Consider the following 19476-nt stretch of genomic DNA (forward strand, 5'->3'; position numbering starts at 1 on the left):
TTTTGACCTCAATTCCACTGAACGTTACAGGAACTTTTAGTTCTTAGAAGCATTGTGTCTAGAGTGAATCTCTGCACATTTGCCATTAGACTTTCACAAATTTGGTGGGGGGGACCTACTTCCGTTATTCCGTTGAAAATCTCATCTCGTTGCTACTCAGGCCAAAGTAAATGTATTACTTTGGCGCCATCTGGTGGAATCTCGGTTGTTGTTCGGGTTAATTCATCGATCGTAATGATGTCCTCTTTTGTTGGCTGTTCTTGAATGCACCATGCGCACAAAGTAAAACTCATTATTTATTCTAATGCGAAAATGCCAAAAGGGGAATGCTAGTATATTAGCGTATATCATTGATGGGCCACACATGAAGGTCGTTTGTTCATGTTGGAAGAATTTACCTACCAGTAGACAATATAGGTGTTTATGTAACATGGGTTTGAGTATTTGGTGACCTGAAATAACTGCTTTGCGTTTTCCCACCGATGTTTGCCTTTGCATTTGTCGTGGGAGTGTTTTTCCTCTGAGCTCAGTCACTTCAACCAAAAAAAAAAAAAAAAAAAAAAGACATTTTGACATTTAGAGCACATAGGTGGGTTGTTGCTTTGTTGACACTGAAAGTCACCACCAGCATCGGCATTTCAAAGGAGTTGATCTGAAGTAAATGTAAATACAAGTATGCAGAAAAAATTCCCTTGGTCTACTTATGTAATTGCTGCTGGTCTCGAGCCTTCGGTGTTGCCCATTGATAACCTGAATATACAAAATCAATGTCTGGAAGAAGGCATTTTCAGCAGTCGCTGTAATACCTATTTTTCGTTTGACTCTTCTTATATATTTGTGGCCTTTAAGTGTTTTTCATGCTACTCAGTGAAATGATGACTTAACTGCTGCGTTGTAGACAAACGCGTGTTTTGATCTGCATACAACATACAACAAAGTAGATCATGTGGAATAAGTAATGCCTGAAATAAAAGTGCTCCATAAATGTTTCAGATCATTTAGTCGACAACCGATTAAAAAAAAAAAATCTTGTTTATTCAAATCAAAAACTTGCTTGAAACAGAAGAAAACTTGACAATATACAGCAAATAAGAGTTTCTTGACAGAAAAATGAATTCTGCAGTCACTGACATCCATGTTTGCATGTTTTGCATGATAAATATTGGATAAAAACTTGGTGAGAATGACTTCTAATGAAGAAAAAAAAATTGTGTGATAACATTCCAATAACTGATAGAATGTTGGTCTTATTTCTGTTGAACCGGGGTGCGTCACCTGCAAATGAACACCCTGTTCAATTTAAGTTGGATTTTCAAAGTAGCCAAAAAAAAAAAAATATGGGTGTGATGGGATCTAACTGGCCCAAAAAGAAAGATAATTTTGGGGAGAATCTGAACATACTGGTGAATACTAACTCCGCGCAGCAGGACTCTATAGTTGTCCTTCCATCTCACGCGCGCCTCCGTTCAGGGCTCTCCTCCCATGACGGCATCACCAGACTTGCTGACTCGACGGCCGTGATGTCCTTGAAGTGTCAGTGACTCTTTTTAGAAGACCCGAACCCTGAGAAACCCATGACAGCCGCCATTTCGTCATCATCCTCAAAGTCCCCGTCATCCTCGGCCCGACGCTTCCTCTCTTTCAGTTTCTCCTTCTTGTAGGCCTTTGCCTTCTCCTCCTGAACATAAACACACACACATTGATGTTACAATCTACTAACGTCCATCCATTTTCTTTGCCTATTGCTTTGCTAGGACACAACGTTTTGAGCCGTCATACATACTTTCCTCTCCTATTTATTTTCTGGTTATGTAACTGTATTACAATAATACAAAGAGAGGAAATTTATTGACGGCATTCATGCACTTTGAGATTTGTTCACTCATTCTTGCGTTATGGATTGACTTCTGCCTCTCGTGACCTCTTCTCGCAGCTCCTTCATGCGCTCCTCAAAGTCGTACTCCTTCTGCTTCTCTTCCAATTTCTTCTTGTTCACCTCGAAGCGCTTCTTCACCTGGTCCAGAGACGACCGCTCAACTCTCATAGACATGCCGAGGTTCCTCTGATCTGCACAGACAAACATACGCCCATGTACCTAAATGCTTCACAAAAATCATGCTTCAATAGATTTTCCCAATAAGCTGACTCACAGAAGTGGGAATCGACATTTTGTTACTGTACTTAAGTAGATTTCTCGGGTATCTTCTGATACCGGTCTTTTTATTTTATTTTTTTACACCCGAACCCATACTTCGACTTTAAGTACAGAGTGGGTGCTTTTACCACCTCTGCTGACTTAAGTGTAAAAAGTACTCACGTTTTTTGCCATTGATGTGATCCAGGAAGTTGATGGAATCTTTCACCACGCAGTCACAAACGTTGCAGTAGTAGCTGAAAAGAGGATAGAACAGCTGGATGATATATATCCATTTTGTCTCCATATCTCTAGGACCAAATCATAAATACAAAAATTCATTCTTCAATGAGGCCATTCAATTCTCCGTACCCGCCCATCTCAGCCTGAGGGGTTGTCTTGGTGATAACGATGGTCTTCCCCAGTTTGGACTCCAAGTCCACTTTGTAGTCTCGATGACGGAGATTCTCCCGCTTGATTGGCGGCGCGATTTTCCCTAAGGGGGTGATGAGTTTATATAAGTTTGCTGATTTAACAGCAGTGTCTCACGCCTAACGTGTCAGGATTATTTACATGTAAGTTTTTTTTTTTAAATGACAACTCACCATCCCTGCTTTCTTTTTCTCGCTCCTCAGTGAGACGCTTCTGAGCAAGATTCTCATATTCGTCTTTGTCCCACTTCCGACGGAAGTCATTCTTACTCGACTGGAAGAGAACCACGGGGGTCAGTTACATATCAGGCACAGACAGAACAGTACAAAAATATAGCAACACGTTTAGAGGTTATGCCTGTCGCACAATTAACTACTATACAGTACTAGGTGGCAAAAGAATACCTGGTACAAGTTTGAAAACAGTGAAACCGGTGAACGAAGCAACGTTGCTGTTCGTGCTGTTGAGACTCAGTGATCACAAACAATAATATTAAATGGATGATCTTTAGTTTTACAGAGCGATTCATCACAAAACAGTCTAATCAAATACGTACGATAGAACTTGAGTTACCGATTGTCCTTTATTTGTTGGCGTAACAACTAACTGCATCTATAAGCGGAAAGCCAACATTTTAATTCGATCTTGAGTACAAATGTTTCTGGTATGTCTGAAGGGCTTACACTCTTTGAGTTGCCGACAGAACGCAGATCAAGGCGCAAATCAAGAGACAAAAACACACCACCCATAAAAAGGGCACATTGATGTCCTTATTAACAAATCACAGGTCAGAATGTAAACCATACAAATAAGGCAGTGTAAAAAATACAAACCCCGCTGCCAGACGCCATCTTTGCGACAATTTCCTTTGCGAAGAAGTCAGTGTTTACATTTGGGGAGGCTGGCGCCACCTGGTGCATTGGAGAATAGGTGAATTGTTTTAAATCATAGTAAATTAAAAAAAACTACATTATTAATTTGCGCGCCCCACCAAGGCGTCTCAATATGTAACAAAAGGTGGGAACAACAAACATAGGAACGCATGCAGCCTATTATTTTTCCTGTTAATGTTAGTCTGTATTCTAAATGGCACTATGGTGCGCGCCAGCCCACTTAAGATATTTTTATATTTTAACGTTTTGAAAACTGCGGCAGGCCACGCCCTCTGCAGGTGCATCTCATTAAAGACGCTGCGAAAAGGTAACATGGCGCCTGTTCGTGTCAAAGCGACGGCGCCATTTTCAAAACTGCCATGTCACGCAGCGGAGTGGAAACTGCGGCCCAGAGCCCACTGCTCTCCTCCAGGTTGGTAACGTATCTCTGTGTACACTGTCTTATTTATATATCTCTCATTTATCTCCACGGATACGAGAACCCGGAACCGTCGGCAAAGTTAGCGCTCACGTGGCCACCCGACACTCCCACATTACAGTTGAGTCTCAACTTGAAACGCAAACTGTCCATGAGATAGGGGGGATAAACCTAATCATTTTAGGTTTTTTTAAGAATGCCTACTAGATATGTGTACACGGGTGCGACGACGACGCGTGACCTAGAAAAGCATTTGTAAGCAAGACAAATATGACTACTTGTATTTCCGTTCCAGTGCTCTGCATTTTTAATGGCTCCAGGAGGTCCTCTGTGGAGACTTGCTACAAAGATTTTAATTACATTAGTGGATGTGTTGTTTGACTCTCACTGTAAAGCAAAATCTGTTATATTGCGCCCGTAGACGTAATAATTCATCCCATTTGAGATAAATTGCCTCAGATGACAAAATGACGCAACGGTAGGGGTGTTCACAGGGCAACTTTTGCTCCGGTGCTGCGCCCGGGCAACCCCAATAGAGCGTTAACACGTGCAAAGTTACACCAGGGTACGCCCTGAAAACAGCTTAAACCGGAGCAAATTTAACCTTGCTCAGGGAGGTGGTTCAAAAATTTGCTCCGGAGCAAATGCTCGTTTGCGGGGCGGCACCGATGTAAAATGGTGCGTGTGAACGCTAAAGGGTTAAAAATTTGCTCCGGAGCAAATGCTCATTTGCGGGGGGAGTAGCCTCGCTATGCATGAGAAGAGTTGATTACATACGGCTAGAATGCGTTGCTTTCGTGCTCTGTTGTACTTCCGTCATCTTTCCTTTTGTAGGAGACTGGACTGTCTCGGAGTTGTTTGTGTAGTTTGTTCCTCTGTTGTGTAAGATATATCGCAACAAAATACATCGGTGCAGCGCCGGAGCAAATGTGTGCCGTGTGAACACCCCTAAAGTCTCCGGTTGGTCTTTGCAAACGGAAGTATGGCAGGATGGTTTTGAGATGATCAAAGTTGGAACTGTGAATGTCTCTCTTTTCGGGAAATTGCACGTTTTGATTTTAGGAGCGGCTGCTCTGACTTGACTTCTGTTCCCAGTTTCTGTTTCAGCCCGCGGTCATGCATTTGTGCAAAGGGCTGGTCGACGGCCATGTGGAACGGCCTCCCCGAACCACTTGTGGCTGCTGGTTGCTCTTCTGCCCCCGAGCCTTGGCTCCTCCCTGGCTGCAGTTCAGTCTTTGACAGCCTCGTCAGGTGAATATGTACACTTGTGCCTTTTAGAATTACGAACTAAATTTATTTAAATATGAAATAAATTTTCCCAATTGAAATGCTGTTAAAGGAAAAGTATCAGCATTTTTTTTTATCTGACTCATTTCTTTCCATATAACAAAAACAGAATCCGAACACAGTTGTGTAGACTTTTTCTACCTATTTCATACATTCCCAGTGGAATACTACTGAAAAAAATGACAATCTGAGGATTAAACATTGTGTAGTAAAACACAAATGACCTGTAGTCAGAAACCGACACACAGTTCCTTTTTGAGATTTCAAAACTTGACTCTTCCTGCCCTGGTTGCAGTAACGTCTCTCCCATGCCGATGTCTCCAGCGACAGTCAGCCCGCGAGGAGGGGAGAGATCTGCCAGCAGCAAACCACGCAGGTTTAATTGGATTATAATCTTCAGGGTTGCAGCTGTAGAATTTTCCGAAGTATATTTTGCACTTTTATGGGGTCCAGGACGTCCATCTTGGAGCGTTGCATTCTCAAAGTGGCCACCAGCAGCGTTGCCGTGGGAACGGAAGATCTGGACAAGAGGTTTGATTCACGTCACGGCTTCCTACTGTCAAAGCGCTTACATTTTTTGTTTTTTCTCCATCTCAGCAGGGCTTCGCTCACTCGCTGCTACCCTCGCATCCCAGACCCAAACAACACGGAGACTAATGCTGCGGTTCTCAAGCGCCGACAGAAGCAAATTCTCTACGGCAAGAACACGAGTGGCTACCAGAACTACCTGCAGCAAGTCCCCAAGTAAGGCCTACGTTATCACGGGTCCAAAGTTGAGTTTGAAGATTATTCTTGCATATCCACCTGTAGCCAATTTATGCAACAGAGTACTGTGATTTGCATACTTCTTAGTTTTTGTCTCACAATGAGAGAATATCAAACCTCCCTCGCTCAGACACATGAGAGACCCGAAGCTCCACCCATCCACCCCCAACAAGTACAGGAAGTACAGCAGGCGCTCCTGGGACATGCAGGTTCGTATTTGGCGACGAGCACTGCACCAGTGGGACCCGCCGAGCGACGCCCCGTCGGACACCTGCGACCTCGCTCTTGACCCCGTGGAGCAACTGTAGGTAGAGCTCAAGTGAGATTTGAGCGCCACGCCGACCGCATCAACTGCGCGGTATTCAGGTGGTGGTCGCTGTATTTTTAGTTTTGGCTGTGAAATGGCATTCTGGCAGGCAGAACCAGCTGGCAAAGATGACCTCTGACTTGTGTGACGATGGAGGAGAGAAGCAGAGAGAGAAGGAGACCCTGGCGGCCCCGAAGGCCTCCTCTGTGTCTCCCCTGTCAGCCGACATGTCGCCGGAGCTGCCTGGCGCCTGGAATGTTCCACTGTCTCCGGTAATGTCATGCGTTCAGATTGTGTGTGGGGGGGGGGGGTGATTTCAGGATGAACCTAAAATTAATTACAATTCACAGAAGTTGATTTGACCTTTTTTGAATGTTCGCCCGACTGTTATTTAACTTAATTTTGCACAACTCGCTGTTCTCTAATAAATGTCATTCTTAATGCCACATTTCAATCATGCAATTAATTAACATGGTAAAATCAAAGGACTTTTTAAAAAATCCTTTTTTTCAGTGTTGGAAACATGCATTCAGAATTCTGGAGATGTTTGAATTTTTTTCCGGTGTGTTGTAGTGAATTTTAGATGAATCCAGAAATTTTACCCCGGAAGGATATTACCCCTAATTTTCTATGAGTGATGTACAGTATTTGTCCACGTCGATCCAACCTGCTTCTCCAAATGTCCCCAACGCTTGCCCCCAGGAGCCTGAGAGGAGCCGCCTACCTCCTCGCTCTCCCCCTGGCCTCAGCTGCTCTTTCAGGATTCAGCTGACCAAAAACAACATGGCCGACTGGCTCCAGCTCGAGGATGAGCACGCAGGAGGTGAGAGCACAAAAAAACGCACGGAAGAGTAAATGAATATGTCACTGGAGTGGACGGTGCTTCTTGCTGGCAGTAGTATGTGCTTTTGTCACGATTGTGGGATTGAGCGAGAGAGAAAAGCAAAGCTTTCTTTCTTTCTTTCTTAGCATTTTGTTTCCTTGTAGATTTCAATGCTGATGATCAACGGGTCCCTACGGTTTCAGACCAGTTCTTATGGAATCACTACTGATCGTCCCTTGCTGCAACGAGCCTGGTTAGGTCACTGAGCAAGTTCATCGTCAAGATGCTGAATTACGTTGTGTGGACTTTAATCTTCTCTGTGTGTGTTTCCAATGTTTGGCTTTTTAAGAACACTGAGGATTTGTTATAAAATAAGAGAGGCGAGGGGTGTTTTTTGTTTTTTTTTGTTCATTTTCAGCCCTGGACAGAACAGATGAGTAATGCATCCTGGTATCTGACGGAGGTCGACTTGGCACTTTGACCTGAGCAGTTTTCTATCATTTGCACTTTTGTGTTAATTGCACTTTGTCACCCGCGCTGTGTTCTCGAGGTACACACAAAGTTGCTAAACTTTGTATTTAAAGTCACTGTTTCTTTTTGCTGTCACTTTCTGGCCTCTGTAGAGGCTACTGGTTTTGTTTTTTTCATTTTTGTCCACGTTCACCTCTGTTCTGATAAGGGTCCCTTCACCATCTTTTTTTTCCTTTTTATTTGTTATGTAACGTATGCTGCTTTAAATACTGAAAGCAAAGCTGAAACTAATAAAGATGTAAATAAAGTGTTGAAATAGATGTCGTTTGTTTTCTTTTATTTAAATCTGTTGCGCTCACACAGTAGCTGGAAGTCATTGAAGCTAGATTTCAAAAGATGTACAGCATCATGTATCTGCATCATTTGAACAGTTTTCCCATTATGACTGTACTACTGAGTACTTAATAGATTCTCTGTGCTACCTGAAAGAATCACTGAATTTAATGTCAATACAATTTACATTTAAAACATGACCTACAATAAACCTGAAACTTGTTGCTTTGCACACAAGCTGTCAGAATTTTTTCTTTTAAATCCAGACCAGTATATTTTAACTGCAGTGTAACTTTTTACATAACAATGTCAGTGGTCAAATTGTAAATGTTACAGTGGCTTGCAGTATGGTGCATCATGTACACATTTGCTCAGTTTTAAATTGCACTCTTTCTACACTATCACCTTACTCGACATAGTGTACTTTTATTTTGTGTACAGTAGTAGAGAGGCTCCAACCGAGTCAATCCTTAGCCAATAAAAATGATTGTCATATTTTGTTTGGTTCAGCGGGCATTTGATATACAACAGTTTAAAAAAAATGTAAATAAATGGCATGTGATGCTAGTGAGGAAGGGGGGGTGATGTGTAATCCCGCCCCTCCCCCCCCTCCCTCCTCACTGCCACCGTAAATGTTATTTATGAATGCCTCGCCGCTCGTGTGCACGTACAAATCTGTATCGTTATGTTTTAAATAATCGGACGACACCGGGCGTCGATCGTACAGGGGGCGACGATTTTCTCCGTGCCACGCGTGCACAGACGATAATTCATTGCGGTGGCTGCTTTTTGGATGCTGAGCTCGGCGGCGGCGGCGGCGGCGGTGGTGGCGGTGGCAGCGGCGGGTTGTAGCGGTGCGTTCGCCTCCGTAATCACGTTGGGTCAATACGCCGAGTAACCGAGGGGGCTGACCGATGCACCCGGAGAGGGGGCTCTCCGACGAGGTAAGTCTGCCATCCATCCGTCGATGCGGCCGTGAGTGTACAACGTGCCCGCTTGTTTTGCGGTTCCGTCTGGGGTGAGAGGAGGGTGGAGGTGGTGGTGATGGAGGGGAGGGGGAGCTAACAAGCCCGGACATATCCATCCCGCAGCATCCCGTCGTGTTGTCCTCCTCTTTCCAGCTACCATCTTAAACCAAATATACGTGAAATGACATCAGAGGGGATGTTAATTGTGACTCTTTGGTTTTTATTTACACGGGAAAAGGCAGAGCTCTCCGACGGTGGATGGGAACGTCCCCGTCGGATATTTACAGTTGCGGCTAACCGCTGCTAGCTTGGTGCGGGGCTCGCTTTGCTTAGCGGCCGGTTGGGCTGCCTTGCTAGTCCCGCAGTGCAGCGGCCGGCTGGGGCGTGTGTGGCAGGCAGCAAATCGCAGCTCGTCGGCATGTTTTCTAGCAGTTTAGCGGGCGAATGTAATCCAGCGTCGACCTTGAAAGTTCTAACGAGATGACATGTTATTTATAGCTAGCGGGCTGCTCAGGTGTGTGTGTGTGTGTGAGTGTGTGCGTGCGTGTGCCTGTGCATGTGTGTGTGTGTGTGTGTGTGTGTGTGTGTGCGATCACTAACCAACGTCGTACTACGCCTTTAAAAATCCACGCGAATCATCTCCATTATGAATCGCCTTCTCCCGTGCAGCGTTTAAGAAAAAGCTCAAAATGACACCGTCCCGTTTACGTTCCTGTGAACGACAATTGGCAAGAGGTAGCATCCTCCGTTGAAAACAATGGGAAGGGTTAGCATCGAGCTAGCTGCGGCGGCCTCATTGCTTTTGGTATTCTCAATTAAATCTCAGCAAACAAACACATAGCAAGTGTTGGGCAACACTGATTTTATCTCTTTATATGTGAAACGAGGGCGGCGCATCAGCCTCAAAGTTCTGAGGGTGGGGGTTCAAATCTGTTTTGGACGTTCTCCTGGTGCTTGTTTTCTCCGTCTCATTCTCTACAAGTACTGTACGACTAATGAAGCACTCGATGTAGAATCTTATGAATTTATGACAGTATACTTGTCTAGCAGTTTTCAAGTAGTGCAGAGTTTTTCGAACTAGTCTCTTGTACTTGTTCTACTAATGCACTGTAGTCGTTCTGTGAGTACTGTACGCACAAAAACAAAAAATGTCACTTAAGAAGATAGTCATTCTATTGGTGCACCCTCATCGTTCTACTCGCGCGTACAAATGTCATACTGTTGTTGAAAAAACACTAGTAATAATAGTGGGATATAGTTGTTCTAGTGTGCATATTTGTCATACAGTTGTGGAAAAAAATGAGGGCCGGCAGATTAAAAATCGAGCGACTGGATTATGACCCTTCAAACATCAGACAAATGGTTGATATTTGATAAGATAAGATAAGATAAGAGAACCTTTATTAGTCTCGCAATGGAGAAATTCCCAATTCACAGCAGCAAAGTTATGAATGCAGATTATTTTTACATCTTGTACCCTAAGTATTTGCAGCAGTTGTACACAATATCACTCGTTATTTCACATAAATATACACAATAGCCTGTTATTGATAAATATATTCAACTGTGTAAGTAATCTATAAATATATGATACATAAATATACAGTATGTATATAAAAGGTCATTTTATGGACCTGTCAAACACAAACTGAATTTTAATTATTTGCAAACAATGCTTAAGCGATTAATGCAAGTTGTGCGAGGAATCGCCATTGGATGTCACAATCATACATGCAACCTAAAGTCACCGTTTGTTTAAAAAAAAATAAAAATTTAAAACAGTGCAACAAAAATCTGATTTAAATTTGTTGAATGCGGAACACATTGAACGACTGGTAACACACACATAAGACAAGGAGTCTACCACTATGTAGTTCTACTAGTGTACTGAAATAGACTGGAATGGAAGGTAGTAGTGGAAACATTTTACCAGTAAACCTCAATAGTTATTCTGCAAGCACACAATGGTTGTTTACTCATGACCAAGTCACTCAACTAGTGTGCAGAATGTCACTCGCGTAAAAAAACATCTAAAGTAAGACAATCATTTTACTAGAGCGCCCGAGTTGTTCTACCAGTGGACAGAAATGTCAAACAGTAAAACAAATCCCTCACTAGTATGACAGTTCGTCCTTCTACTAGTGCGCCCGAGTTGTTGTACTTGTGTGTTGTGAACATTTGAATGAACTTGACCACTTCCACCCTTGCAGGCAGGTTCTTGAGGCCACAGGTGGACTCGACTTGGTCATGCTGTCCTTTTGAGGGTGGGCGGGGCTACCTGGCCCTTGGTGCAAGGAGGAGGAGTCTGCAGCTGTTAGCCCCTCCCCTCAAAGTGATAAGAGACACACAAGTGGGCGTGACTCCCACCTCACTCCTCTTTCTCCCATTCCTCCATCCCCTCCCTCCCTCCTCCTCCTCCTCCTCCGCCACCATGACGTGGTCGCCTTGCTGGTGGAGAACGTGAGGAAGTCTGGAAGGCGACCCTGCTCAGCCGGGGGACTCGGACTTGGTGAGTGGTGGCGGGTCAGTTCCACTTAAATGCGAAACATACCCCCAGACTTTTAACATCAAACCAAGGTGATCAACGGAATAATTGTGTTGGATGTTTAAAAACAAATCCGTGCGTCTCAAAAGGCGCAAACTCCAAACGTCGTCATCTTCTTCCCTTCATCAGTCTTTTTAGCCGTCAACATCAAAAGACACTCCGCAACGAGTGAACTTTGATGTCGTGTCATTTGGAAAAGATAAATGGATTGCATTTTAAATAGCGCTGTTCGACTTTCTTCAAAGTCCGATCGCTTGATTGCCATTGTCAATGCACACAAACACGAGAGCGCTGTCCTTACGGAAACTGAATGCGGGATGTGATATTGATGAAATAGTGTTTTTCAATGCAGAACTGTATTATTAGCTAGATTATTTCAGTTTTTGTTTTTTTCTCTCTTAGTCCCTGCTGGACCCGAAAAACCTCGCGGAGTGCTGGCCCCCAGATGGCTTGATGCCTGGTGAGTGTCCTTAATTCCTTCAATAAGGGTGTGATTGTTATCGAGTGGGAATAGGTCCACACTGGAAACAAGAAATTGAATTTATACCAAGTTTTTTAGAATAAAAAGTAATACAATGAAGGAAGTGACAACGTCATTTTTTTTCATGCATGGTTTTTTTTCTAGTAAGAAAATTAAGTCATGAAGAATCATAATTTAGAGGGTATTTGTTTTCTTCTTTAATTTTGAGATGGTAGTCTTAATATTTTTTCTTTAAAGTTGTGGTCCAAAGAGAATAATAATAACTAATATTGCATGTTTATTTTCCAAAAAGTTTGCTCCTTTTTTTTCTGGTGATAAAGTTATTTTTCTTTTTTTGTGGAATATAAACAGTCCTTGATTAAAAAAAAAAAAGGCCATATGAGCTGTGTGTAAATGCTCTGTGTGTACGTCCTCAGAGAGCAGCTACTGGCAGCTCTGCCCTCCCTCTAAGTCCAGCCTGCAGGGGGGGTTGCTGAGCTCTAGTTTCCCCCCCGGCCCCGTCCCCCTGGTGCCACCCGATGCTCACCTTCAGGAGGGGGGCGACCCCCTGGACGACCCTCCCTCTCAGCCGCAGCAGCACCGGCCTCTGGCGCCCAGCACTTCGGCGTCCGAGCTCTCCCTCCCGGGGGCGGCCGCCCCTCCCGGCCCGGCCCCGCCGCCCCCTCCTCCCCCGCCATCCAAACGCCACTGCCGCTCTCTGTCGGTCCCGGAGGACCTGTCGCGCTGCCGCTACACGTGGCGGCCCAGCGCTTCGCGGGTCTGGACTCCCGTCAGTCGCCAGCAATGCCACGGAGGAGTGGGCGGCGCCGGGGTGGCGGGCGTGGCGGCGGCAGGCGGTGCCTGTCCGCTGCGCGCCCCGAGCTCCTCTCTGAACTCATCTCTGCACTCATCATCCAGTCCCACCTTCTTCAGCCTGGCACTTTCTCCCGACTCGCCGCTGCCCTGGAACTTCCCCTGGGATCCCAGCGAGGCCGCGGCGGGGGGCGGCGCCTGTTGCTGTTTCTTCCCCTCGCCGTCCTCCTGCTCCTCGTCGCCCTCGCCTCTTCACCCGCCGCCGCCTCCCCAGCGCCGTTTCTCCCTCTCGCCCGTGCTCATCAGAGACTCGGCGGCCGCCGCCTTCCTGCCACCGCCTCCCATTCCCAGCCAAGCGACGGCGCCTCCACTCTTCGGCGTGCAGCACGCCTTCGTCCTTGCGCCGCAGCCTGCCCCCGCAGCTACCGCGGTGCCACTCGCAGCCCTGCGACCTTCTGCTGCTCAAGCCCGGGTTGAAGAGACGCCGCGACCCCGACCGACCCTGCGCCCGCCCCGTCCTCGACTTCACCAAGATGACTCAGGTACGAGTGTTACGTCAGTAAGTCGTAAGGACAGAGCTGCTTCGGTGTCAAAGGCAAAAGGTGGTTCGTTACCGGCTGCGATTTTTGCAGGGTCTCTGTGTGAAATTTTTGTATTTATTTTTTTTTTGTAAAAAAAAAAAAAAAAAAAAAAAAACATTTGTCCTCAACTCATCCCGCAGACCCGCAGCATCGACCCGCAGTATTTGGAGCGCGGCGGCAGGCTGGCCTGCGGCGGCGACCTCTTCATCGGCATGGAATCGTTCTTGGGCGACTTCCGTGGCTCCTGCTCGCCGGCCGAGTGTCTGGGCAGGTCTAGCATCGGCCCGCTGAGCGAGAGCGACGAGGAGTGCCGCGAGGACGACGACGACGACGACGACGACGGCGAGGAAGACGAAGACGTCGATGAGCGCGAGGCGACGCAGCAACAGCAGCAGGCCGTATTCGAGAGGGATTGTACAGAACTGGACTTGAATTTAATCGAAGAAAACTGACGCGTTTGTAAATGGAAGGCCGACCAGGTTTATTTTGTTTTGTTTTTAGATTGGATTGCTTTTATTTTAAATTCGAACAGTCCCGCCCACCGTGCCACCAATCAGCGAGGCTCTCAGGATCACCTCTCATTGGACGAGCTGCGGTAAATCAAAGCTGATTGACGTCAACAGTGATGATGTGACTACTTGCTGGAAAGTCTCCTCCCGCGCTGTTGGAAAACCTTCCTCGTGAAGACCAAACAAACGGAGAGGGAGCGGCCATTGGCGGTCCGACGCCAGATTTTGACTGCCCGGTGTGTCTTCTGCGTTCCCTCGTCTTCCGCAGCTGCCGAGTCTCCTGACAGACCACTCGCCTGACACGCCGCGGCGTCCACCTGAAACATCGCTGGGCCGCCATCATGCTTGCTACATAGCGGAGGAGCAGCCGGTCATTGTTCCTAAAGGCTCAGGTCAGACAAATTAGAACTTTTTTGCTTTCACGCCGCGTTCCAGACTGCTAAGAAGTAGGACATTTCATGTAGCACTTGAGTGAAGCGAATATTTATATTGTTAAGTCAGGAGATTTTAAAAAAATGTCGCTAGCCATGATACATCTTGTCACATGGGAGAGATAACGGTTCCAGAACAACCTGTTATAGGTGAAGATCTGTGATGTAGAATTTTGGCTTCAGTTTCCCATGTTGGCCCCTTTTTCAAAATTGAGTTGTACGAGAGAGTGCCTGCTTACAACACTTGGAGAATCACCGGCCCGGTAAATCTATTGAGCACTTAAGACGAGAAACAATATCGAAATTGCATTTTGCATCGCACTGTATATAAGCCAAAAGTCCAAGTTTTCTACAATGCAAGCATCTCAAAATTACACTCAGTGGTCATTACGCCACGTTTGGAACTAGTTTATCTGAACTGAGCCTACAAATAGTTCATTCATGGAAGGATCAACACATTTTCCGCTAATAAGTGTGTGTGGGGGAAGGACATGGGGGGGGCAGGGGCGGGGCAATCAGATGTTGACCCATATACACGCGGCGATGTGTTCAGGTGCGCCTCGAATCTGTGTTGCGTCATCCTATTCCTCCCAAGTAGCCACTGATGCTGTGTACCCGAGTGTTCATACTTTCCTGTGTGTGTGTGTGTTACAAATGAGCATTGACACTTAAGAAAAGGTTCATCAACTATTATTAGACAACCCGAAGGACAATCACAAAGATTAATTGTTGGGATGATCCATTTGGACGACTGTATTGGAGATTATTGTTCCATGTGTGGCTTTTTGATTCTAAATTTTCACATCTCGGAAAGTATTAGTATCTTGTACACACAGCGTCCCATTAGACACACAAACAAACACTTTACCTGTCAATGTCACTCCTCTCAGTCAATTGCTCCACATTGCCCAACATGAGCCTTAATAAAACATTCTGTAAATCAAAATGTGATAATGGAGGGGAAAAAAAAAAACATGGTCTCGAAAAAGGAAGCGTGTTTCTGTAGCTGTCCAAATTTTAAGTCCTTCAGTTCATTTGCGAGGATTTGTTTTGTTTTCTTCATATTTCTGATCGGGCATCCGAGCAGGTCATCAACGCCAAAATGGGACGCTTGAGCACGATGGACAATGAGCGATGATGAACAAGTTAGTAGAGAGACGTCTTTTAATATTATTATTATTATTATTGTATGTGTTTTCAAAAATGAAATGACAACATGGCAATTTGAAATGAAGTTTGTGAATAAATTATTGAGAATTATTTTACAATGAACATGTGTGTCACGTTTGTTGTCATCGGTAACCGAGGACTCAGTGGGGGGGGGGAAATTGTTTTTTTAATGTGTGGGTCTGTGTGTAAAACATGCTGACATGCTAACGGTTAGCACAGGTAGTCAACAAATGGTGGAGCAACACATGTAGATGAATATCATATTCAGAGGCACATCTTATATTAGACGGCACACTATTTTTTTTTTAAACGTCTTAGTGAGGTTTTTTTGTATTAATCATAGAAATGTTTATGTTGTGTAGCGTAAAATTTCCGCTGCCCCCTTAGCTCGGTCACTTTTGAAAATTCATTTTGCAGCTCACAATTATACCTGGTTGAAGGTTAAATAAAAAACTTCTTTCTCATGTACTGAAATGACTAATATTACTGAGTCACAGTAATAGAAATAGCGTTCTTCGTTTGGTTGCATGACACGTCAGAAGGAGCGGCACAATGAAAAGAATTGCAGTGTTAATTCATGACACACAAACTGTTTATTTCTTTACATTGTATTAAATTATGAATGTGGGTTTCAGAAAACACAAGAACTTATATTCTATCGTAAAATGACAAAAAAACACTTTGTTTGTTGCCCTAATGAAGGCCACATTTATAAATAGCTTTACAGTGCTGTGGCATGCCTGAAAAGAATGTTCTCCACGGCATCGTCCATCATTGTTGGAAATAGAATGTGACTCAGTGCTCATTTTTTTTTTTTTTTGAGTTGACATGATTCATAATTACTGGCTAAAACATCAGAAATACAAGGCTTGTTCCAAAGCATGTTCTGTCCATCACATTACTCCAGGTCTCAGCGTGTCAGTTCTCAAGAGTTGAGGAGTCGTTGACCTCGGCGGACGGCGTTGCGGCCGCTGCGATGGCCGGCGCCGGGGCGACGTTGATGGGCACCACTCGCTCCTTCCCGTCCCCGGCCGCTTTCTCTCGCGGCGCCTGGATCTGCAGCCGCCCCCCCACCAGCGAGCAGGTGATCGTCTCGGGGTCCACGCCGTCCGGCAGGTCCAGCTCCTGCCTGAACTCTTGACATCTGTAGGAGTACGAGCCTTTGCCATCCTCCTGCTTCTTCTCCGTCTTCCCGCTCACCCTTAGCTTCCGGCCCACCTGCTTCACGGACAGCTCCTCTGGGGAGAACTCCTGGGTGTCCAGGCTGAGCGCAAAGCTTCCTCCCTCAGGCCTCAGCTCATGGAAGGCGATGGGCCTGAAGGTGGCCGTCGCCGGCGTGTGGTCGATCTCCTCGAAGATCTTTTGGTGCAACCTCTCCATGTACTCCATGTTCTGCCTCATTTCCTGCATGTGGCGCAGCATCTCCTGCTCGATGTGGTAGAAGAGAGGCCTGGTCTCTGGCCACAGGCTGCGGATTGGCCAGTGAGTGTCCATGAAGGGTCTCAGAGCGGCGGATGGCTGGAAGACGGTGGGGCACAACATTCTGCTTGCTCTTGCTTCTTGATCCTCACAGCTTGGGGTCTGGAGTGTCTGGCGTTGGGGCATCCCTGCCGCTTATATACACGCAGCCGAAAGTTCCAGCAACATTCCTGCCTGTGTGTGTGCATGTGTGTGTCAGAGTCTAAATGCAGCACATGCGGCTGCCACATACCAACGTGTCGCTGCTTTGTCCTATTTCCGACGCCAAACTCCGTCATAGGTTTTATAAAGTAGCAGTGTGTGGGAGTAATGAAGTATTTTACTACTGTACTTGAGCATTTTTTTTTTTCAGATACAGCGGTCCCTTCAGATATGACTGTAATTTGTTCCGTGATCATCTTTTGGGTGAACAGGTCCCCATATTTCAGTTAAGTCCAATTTCTGTTCATATCGAATTTTTGCAAGACCGGGCAGAATGTTGTAGTACTCAAACAACATGTCAACAATTTTTCTAATCAATATAATCCTCAGAAACTGAATAACGAGGCAAAGTCCAATGGTTTTGAATGAACGTAGTTTTGGTTTCATCGACCTGGCCGACATTTAAACTTGTGACGTAAGCCCGGAATTGTCAACACCCGGAAGTCTACTGGCAGAGCAACAGGAAAGTCCCGGCCGGCATTTGCCCAGCATAGGATTCCGCCTCACTTTATGATACGTAGACCCCGGTCATCTACGTCATGACAGGGGGCTACATAAAGCCAGTCTCACTGAGCTGAGTAGTTCTGTCGGACCTTATGTTTCGTGTCAGCGCCGCCATCAGTGAAAATACCTACTACCACGGTTTTAGTATGCTCGAGTGCTATGTACGTGCTTCAAAGATTTTCAACTGCAGTCTTGATTTTCGCCTGGAGGGGGCACTATAACTGAACCAAATAATTTAGTCCACCTGATTTGGTGCGTCAGATCTATTTTGCCATCACTTGTTTGAAGTTTTTTTTTTTTTTTTAGTTGACAGTAAATCAATGTATTATTTATGAAGCTGCTTTGAAATACAGCAGTTTTTTAGGACTTACTCGACACAGTGAGTGTATTCGTGCATTTTTTTGTATTCTAAAGCCAGAGTTGGGAATGAGACTGCAAACTCGCCGAAAATACATCCTCTGTGCATCATTTCCCTCATATTTATGTATTCCTCATAGTTATGAGTCTTTATGGTGCAGAAAAGGGACTTCCTACCCCCCCCCCCTGATCATGAATTACAGGGCACACAAAAATGCAACGTAGAGGAACACCAAAGTTTTCGGCAACTGAGTTTATAAGTAACGTTTACTGTCAAAGGCTACTAGATCGTGCTTGCATAGTGTTGGCCATTTTAATCAGCTCGGCAGCAACAGGCGCCTAAATTAAGCAAAAAAAGGAGCATTGTTTTCAAATGTTGTCAAGGAGGTAGAAAATGGAGCTAGCTTACCGGTGCATACGAGGCCTGGGCTACTCTCCGACGTAGTAAAAGAGCTACTAAAATCGATTTGGGCCGTAATGTGTTCATTTTATATTTGGACGTCGAGAATATAAACGGCATTTAAAACTGCTTAGTGGCCGGTAAACCTATGTGCCGGTTCACTCGGAAATGCTAAGCTACAGTCGAAACCAGTGCCTCTTGGTTAGCCGATAATGGCAGCCTACATGCGCTCGTCATTAGCAAAACAATTTATTAAGGAAAAAAAGTGACGAAGACACACAAAGGAAATGTGCTCTTTCGATGTAGCTTGGGTGGCCCTGAAAAGGGCCGTTGGGATAAAAGTTACTAGCCATGTGGCTAATATTCTTGAGACTGCGAGGAAGCCTTCTTCCCCCCCTTGCCGGAGCTCGGAGCAGACTGTCCAGTCTTCTTAGGCAGCAGGACGGCCTGGATGTTGGGCAGGACACCGCCCTGGGCGATGGTGACGCCGCCAAGAAGTTTATTCAGCTCTTCGTCGTTGCGTACCGCCAACTGAAGGTGGCGAGGAATGATGCGAGTCTTCTTGTTGTCCCGGGCGGCGTTACCAGCCAACTCGAGGATCTCGGCGGTGAGATATTCCAGCACGGCGGCCAAGTAGACTGGGGCACCGGCACCAACACGCTCTGCGTAGTTGCCTCTGCGGAGAAGACGGTGGACTCGACCGACCGGGAACTGGAGACCTGCCCGGTTACTCCGGGTCCTAGCTTTCGCGCGGGCCTTGCTGGCGCCTTTGCCTCTTCCAGACATATTTATGATTTCTTTTATTTACACGCAGGATAGTCCTTATTAATTTCAGTTCAGTACTGGAAAGAACCTTGCATTACTCGAATATAAAAGTCCAGGGTTGTCACGCCCTTTTACGCGATTGGCTTCTATGACGACAAAGTGTCATGTGGTTGGCTTGAAGGAATGAAAGAAAAAAAGAAAACCAGCAGCGATTGGTGTCATCTATTTGATGTCCCACCAATCGCAGAAGGAAGGAAAACGATTGGGTCATCCGTGTCACGTGGAATTTGTAGCCAATGGTAGCTATTCCCTCTCGTTTCAAAATTTTGGCGCTCAAGAAGCAATCAAAACGGGCGTCTTGAAGCTGAGTGGTGGAAAATGGAGCAACGATCGTAAGTATTCATGACATGCAGTAAGATATGCAGTTTGG

General features: G+C 45.6%; 5 protein-coding genes across 6 annotated transcripts; 2 read left to right on the forward strand and 3 right to left on the reverse strand.

Moving 5' to 3' along the window:
- Positions 1–1016: 1016 nt before the first annotated feature.
- On the reverse strand, positions 1017–3502 carry zmat2 (zinc finger, matrin-type 2). Its single transcript, XM_019873362.1, has 6 exons — positions 3400–3502; positions 2740–2839; positions 2507–2630; positions 2318–2391; positions 1922–2067; positions 1017–1678 (listed from the first exon to the last, which is right to left on the reverse strand). The coding sequence occupies exons 1-6, from the start codon at positions 3484–3486 to the stop codon at positions 1535–1537; spliced, it is 675 nt and encodes a 224-aa protein (XP_019728921.1). The 5' UTR covers positions 3487–3502; the 3' UTR covers positions 1017–1534.
- A 243-nt stretch (positions 3503–3745) lies between these two features.
- On the forward strand, positions 3746–7850 carry slbp2 (stem-loop binding protein 2). 2 transcript variants are annotated; one of them, XM_019873359.1, is made up of 9 exons: positions 3746–3871; positions 4973–5128; positions 5460–5540; positions 5618–5695; positions 5762–5908; positions 6060–6233; positions 6346–6508; positions 6939–7059; positions 7224–7850. In XM_019873359.1, exons 1-9 carry the CDS (start codon positions 3819–3821, stop codon positions 7286–7288), a joined length of 1038 nt encoding a protein of 345 aa, XP_019728918.1. In that variant the 5' UTR covers positions 3746–3818; the 3' UTR covers positions 7289–7850. The 2 variants fall into 2 exon arrangements, with proteins under 2 accessions (XP_019728918.1, XP_019728919.1); XM_019873360.1 differs by having other exon boundaries at positions 5765–5908.
- Positions 7851–8477: 627 nt separating this feature from the next.
- On the forward strand, positions 8478–15442 carry fam53c (family with sequence similarity 53 member C). The gene is given in 6 exon segments (XM_019873356.1): positions 8478–8807; positions 11046–11340; positions 11779–11836; positions 12274–13018; positions 13020–13191; positions 13371–15442. Coding segments are annotated over 4 exon segments (1236 nt in total). The 5' UTR covers positions 8478–8807; positions 11046–11340; positions 11779–11829; the 3' UTR covers positions 13683–15442.
- A 490-nt stretch (positions 15443–15932) lies between these two features.
- On the reverse strand, positions 15933–17318 carry hspb9l (heat shock protein, alpha-crystallin-related, b9-like). Its single transcript, XM_019873361.1, has one exon. It carries the CDS (start codon positions 16943–16945, stop codon positions 16259–16261), a length of 687 nt encoding a protein of 228 aa, XP_019728920.1. The 5' UTR covers positions 16946–17318; the 3' UTR covers positions 15933–16258.
- Positions 17319–18514: 1196 nt separating this feature from the next.
- h2ax (H2A.X variant histone) lies at positions 18515–19396 on the reverse strand. Its single transcript, XM_019873363.1, has one exon. The coding sequence runs from the start codon at positions 19065–19067 to the stop codon at positions 18639–18641; it is 429 nt and encodes a 142-aa protein (XP_019728922.1). The 5' UTR covers positions 19068–19396; the 3' UTR covers positions 18515–18638.
- Positions 19397–19476: the final 80 nt, after the last annotated feature.

Source organism: Hippocampus comes, unplaced genomic scaffold, assembly GCF_001891065.2.
Source record: "Hippocampus comes isolate QL1 unplaced genomic scaffold, H_comes_QL1_v1.1 scaffold59, whole genome shotgun sequence".
Classification (NCBI taxonomy): Eukaryota; Metazoa; Chordata; class Actinopteri; order Syngnathiformes; family Syngnathidae; genus Hippocampus; species Hippocampus comes.

Coding starts and splice junctions, on each gene's coding strand:
- h2ax (XM_019873363.1), bottom strand. CDS start 19,067: ATGTCTGGAAGAGGCAAAGGCGCCAGCAAGGCCCGCGCGAAAGCTAGG.
- hspb9l (XM_019873361.1), bottom strand. CDS start 16,945: ATGCCCCAACGCCAGACACTCCAGACCCCAAGCTGTGAGGATCAAGAA.
- zmat2 (XM_019873362.1), bottom strand. CDS start 3,486: ATGCACCAGGTGGCGCCAGCCTCCCCAAATGTAAACACTGACTTCTTC. Junction 2,840..3,399: donor AGATGGCGTCTGGCAGCGGG/GTTTGTATTTTT, acceptor GTTCTCTTCCAG/TCGAGTAAGAATGACTTCCG. Junction 2,068..2,317: donor TCACATCAATGGCAAAAAAC/GTGAGTACTTTT, acceptor TTGTCTGTGCAG/ATCAGAGGAACCTCGGCATG.
- slbp2 (XM_019873359.1), top strand. CDS start 3,819: ATGTCACGCAGCGGAGTGGAAACTGCGGCCCAGAGCCCACTGCTCTCC. Junction 3,872..4,972: donor AGCCCACTGCTCTCCTCCAG/GTTGGTAACGTA, acceptor TTCTGTTCCCAG/TTTCTGTTTCAGCCCGCGGT. Junction 5,696..5,761: donor ACGGAAGATCTGGACAAGAG/GTTTGATTCACG, acceptor TCTCCATCTCAG/CAGGGCTTCGCTCACTCGCT.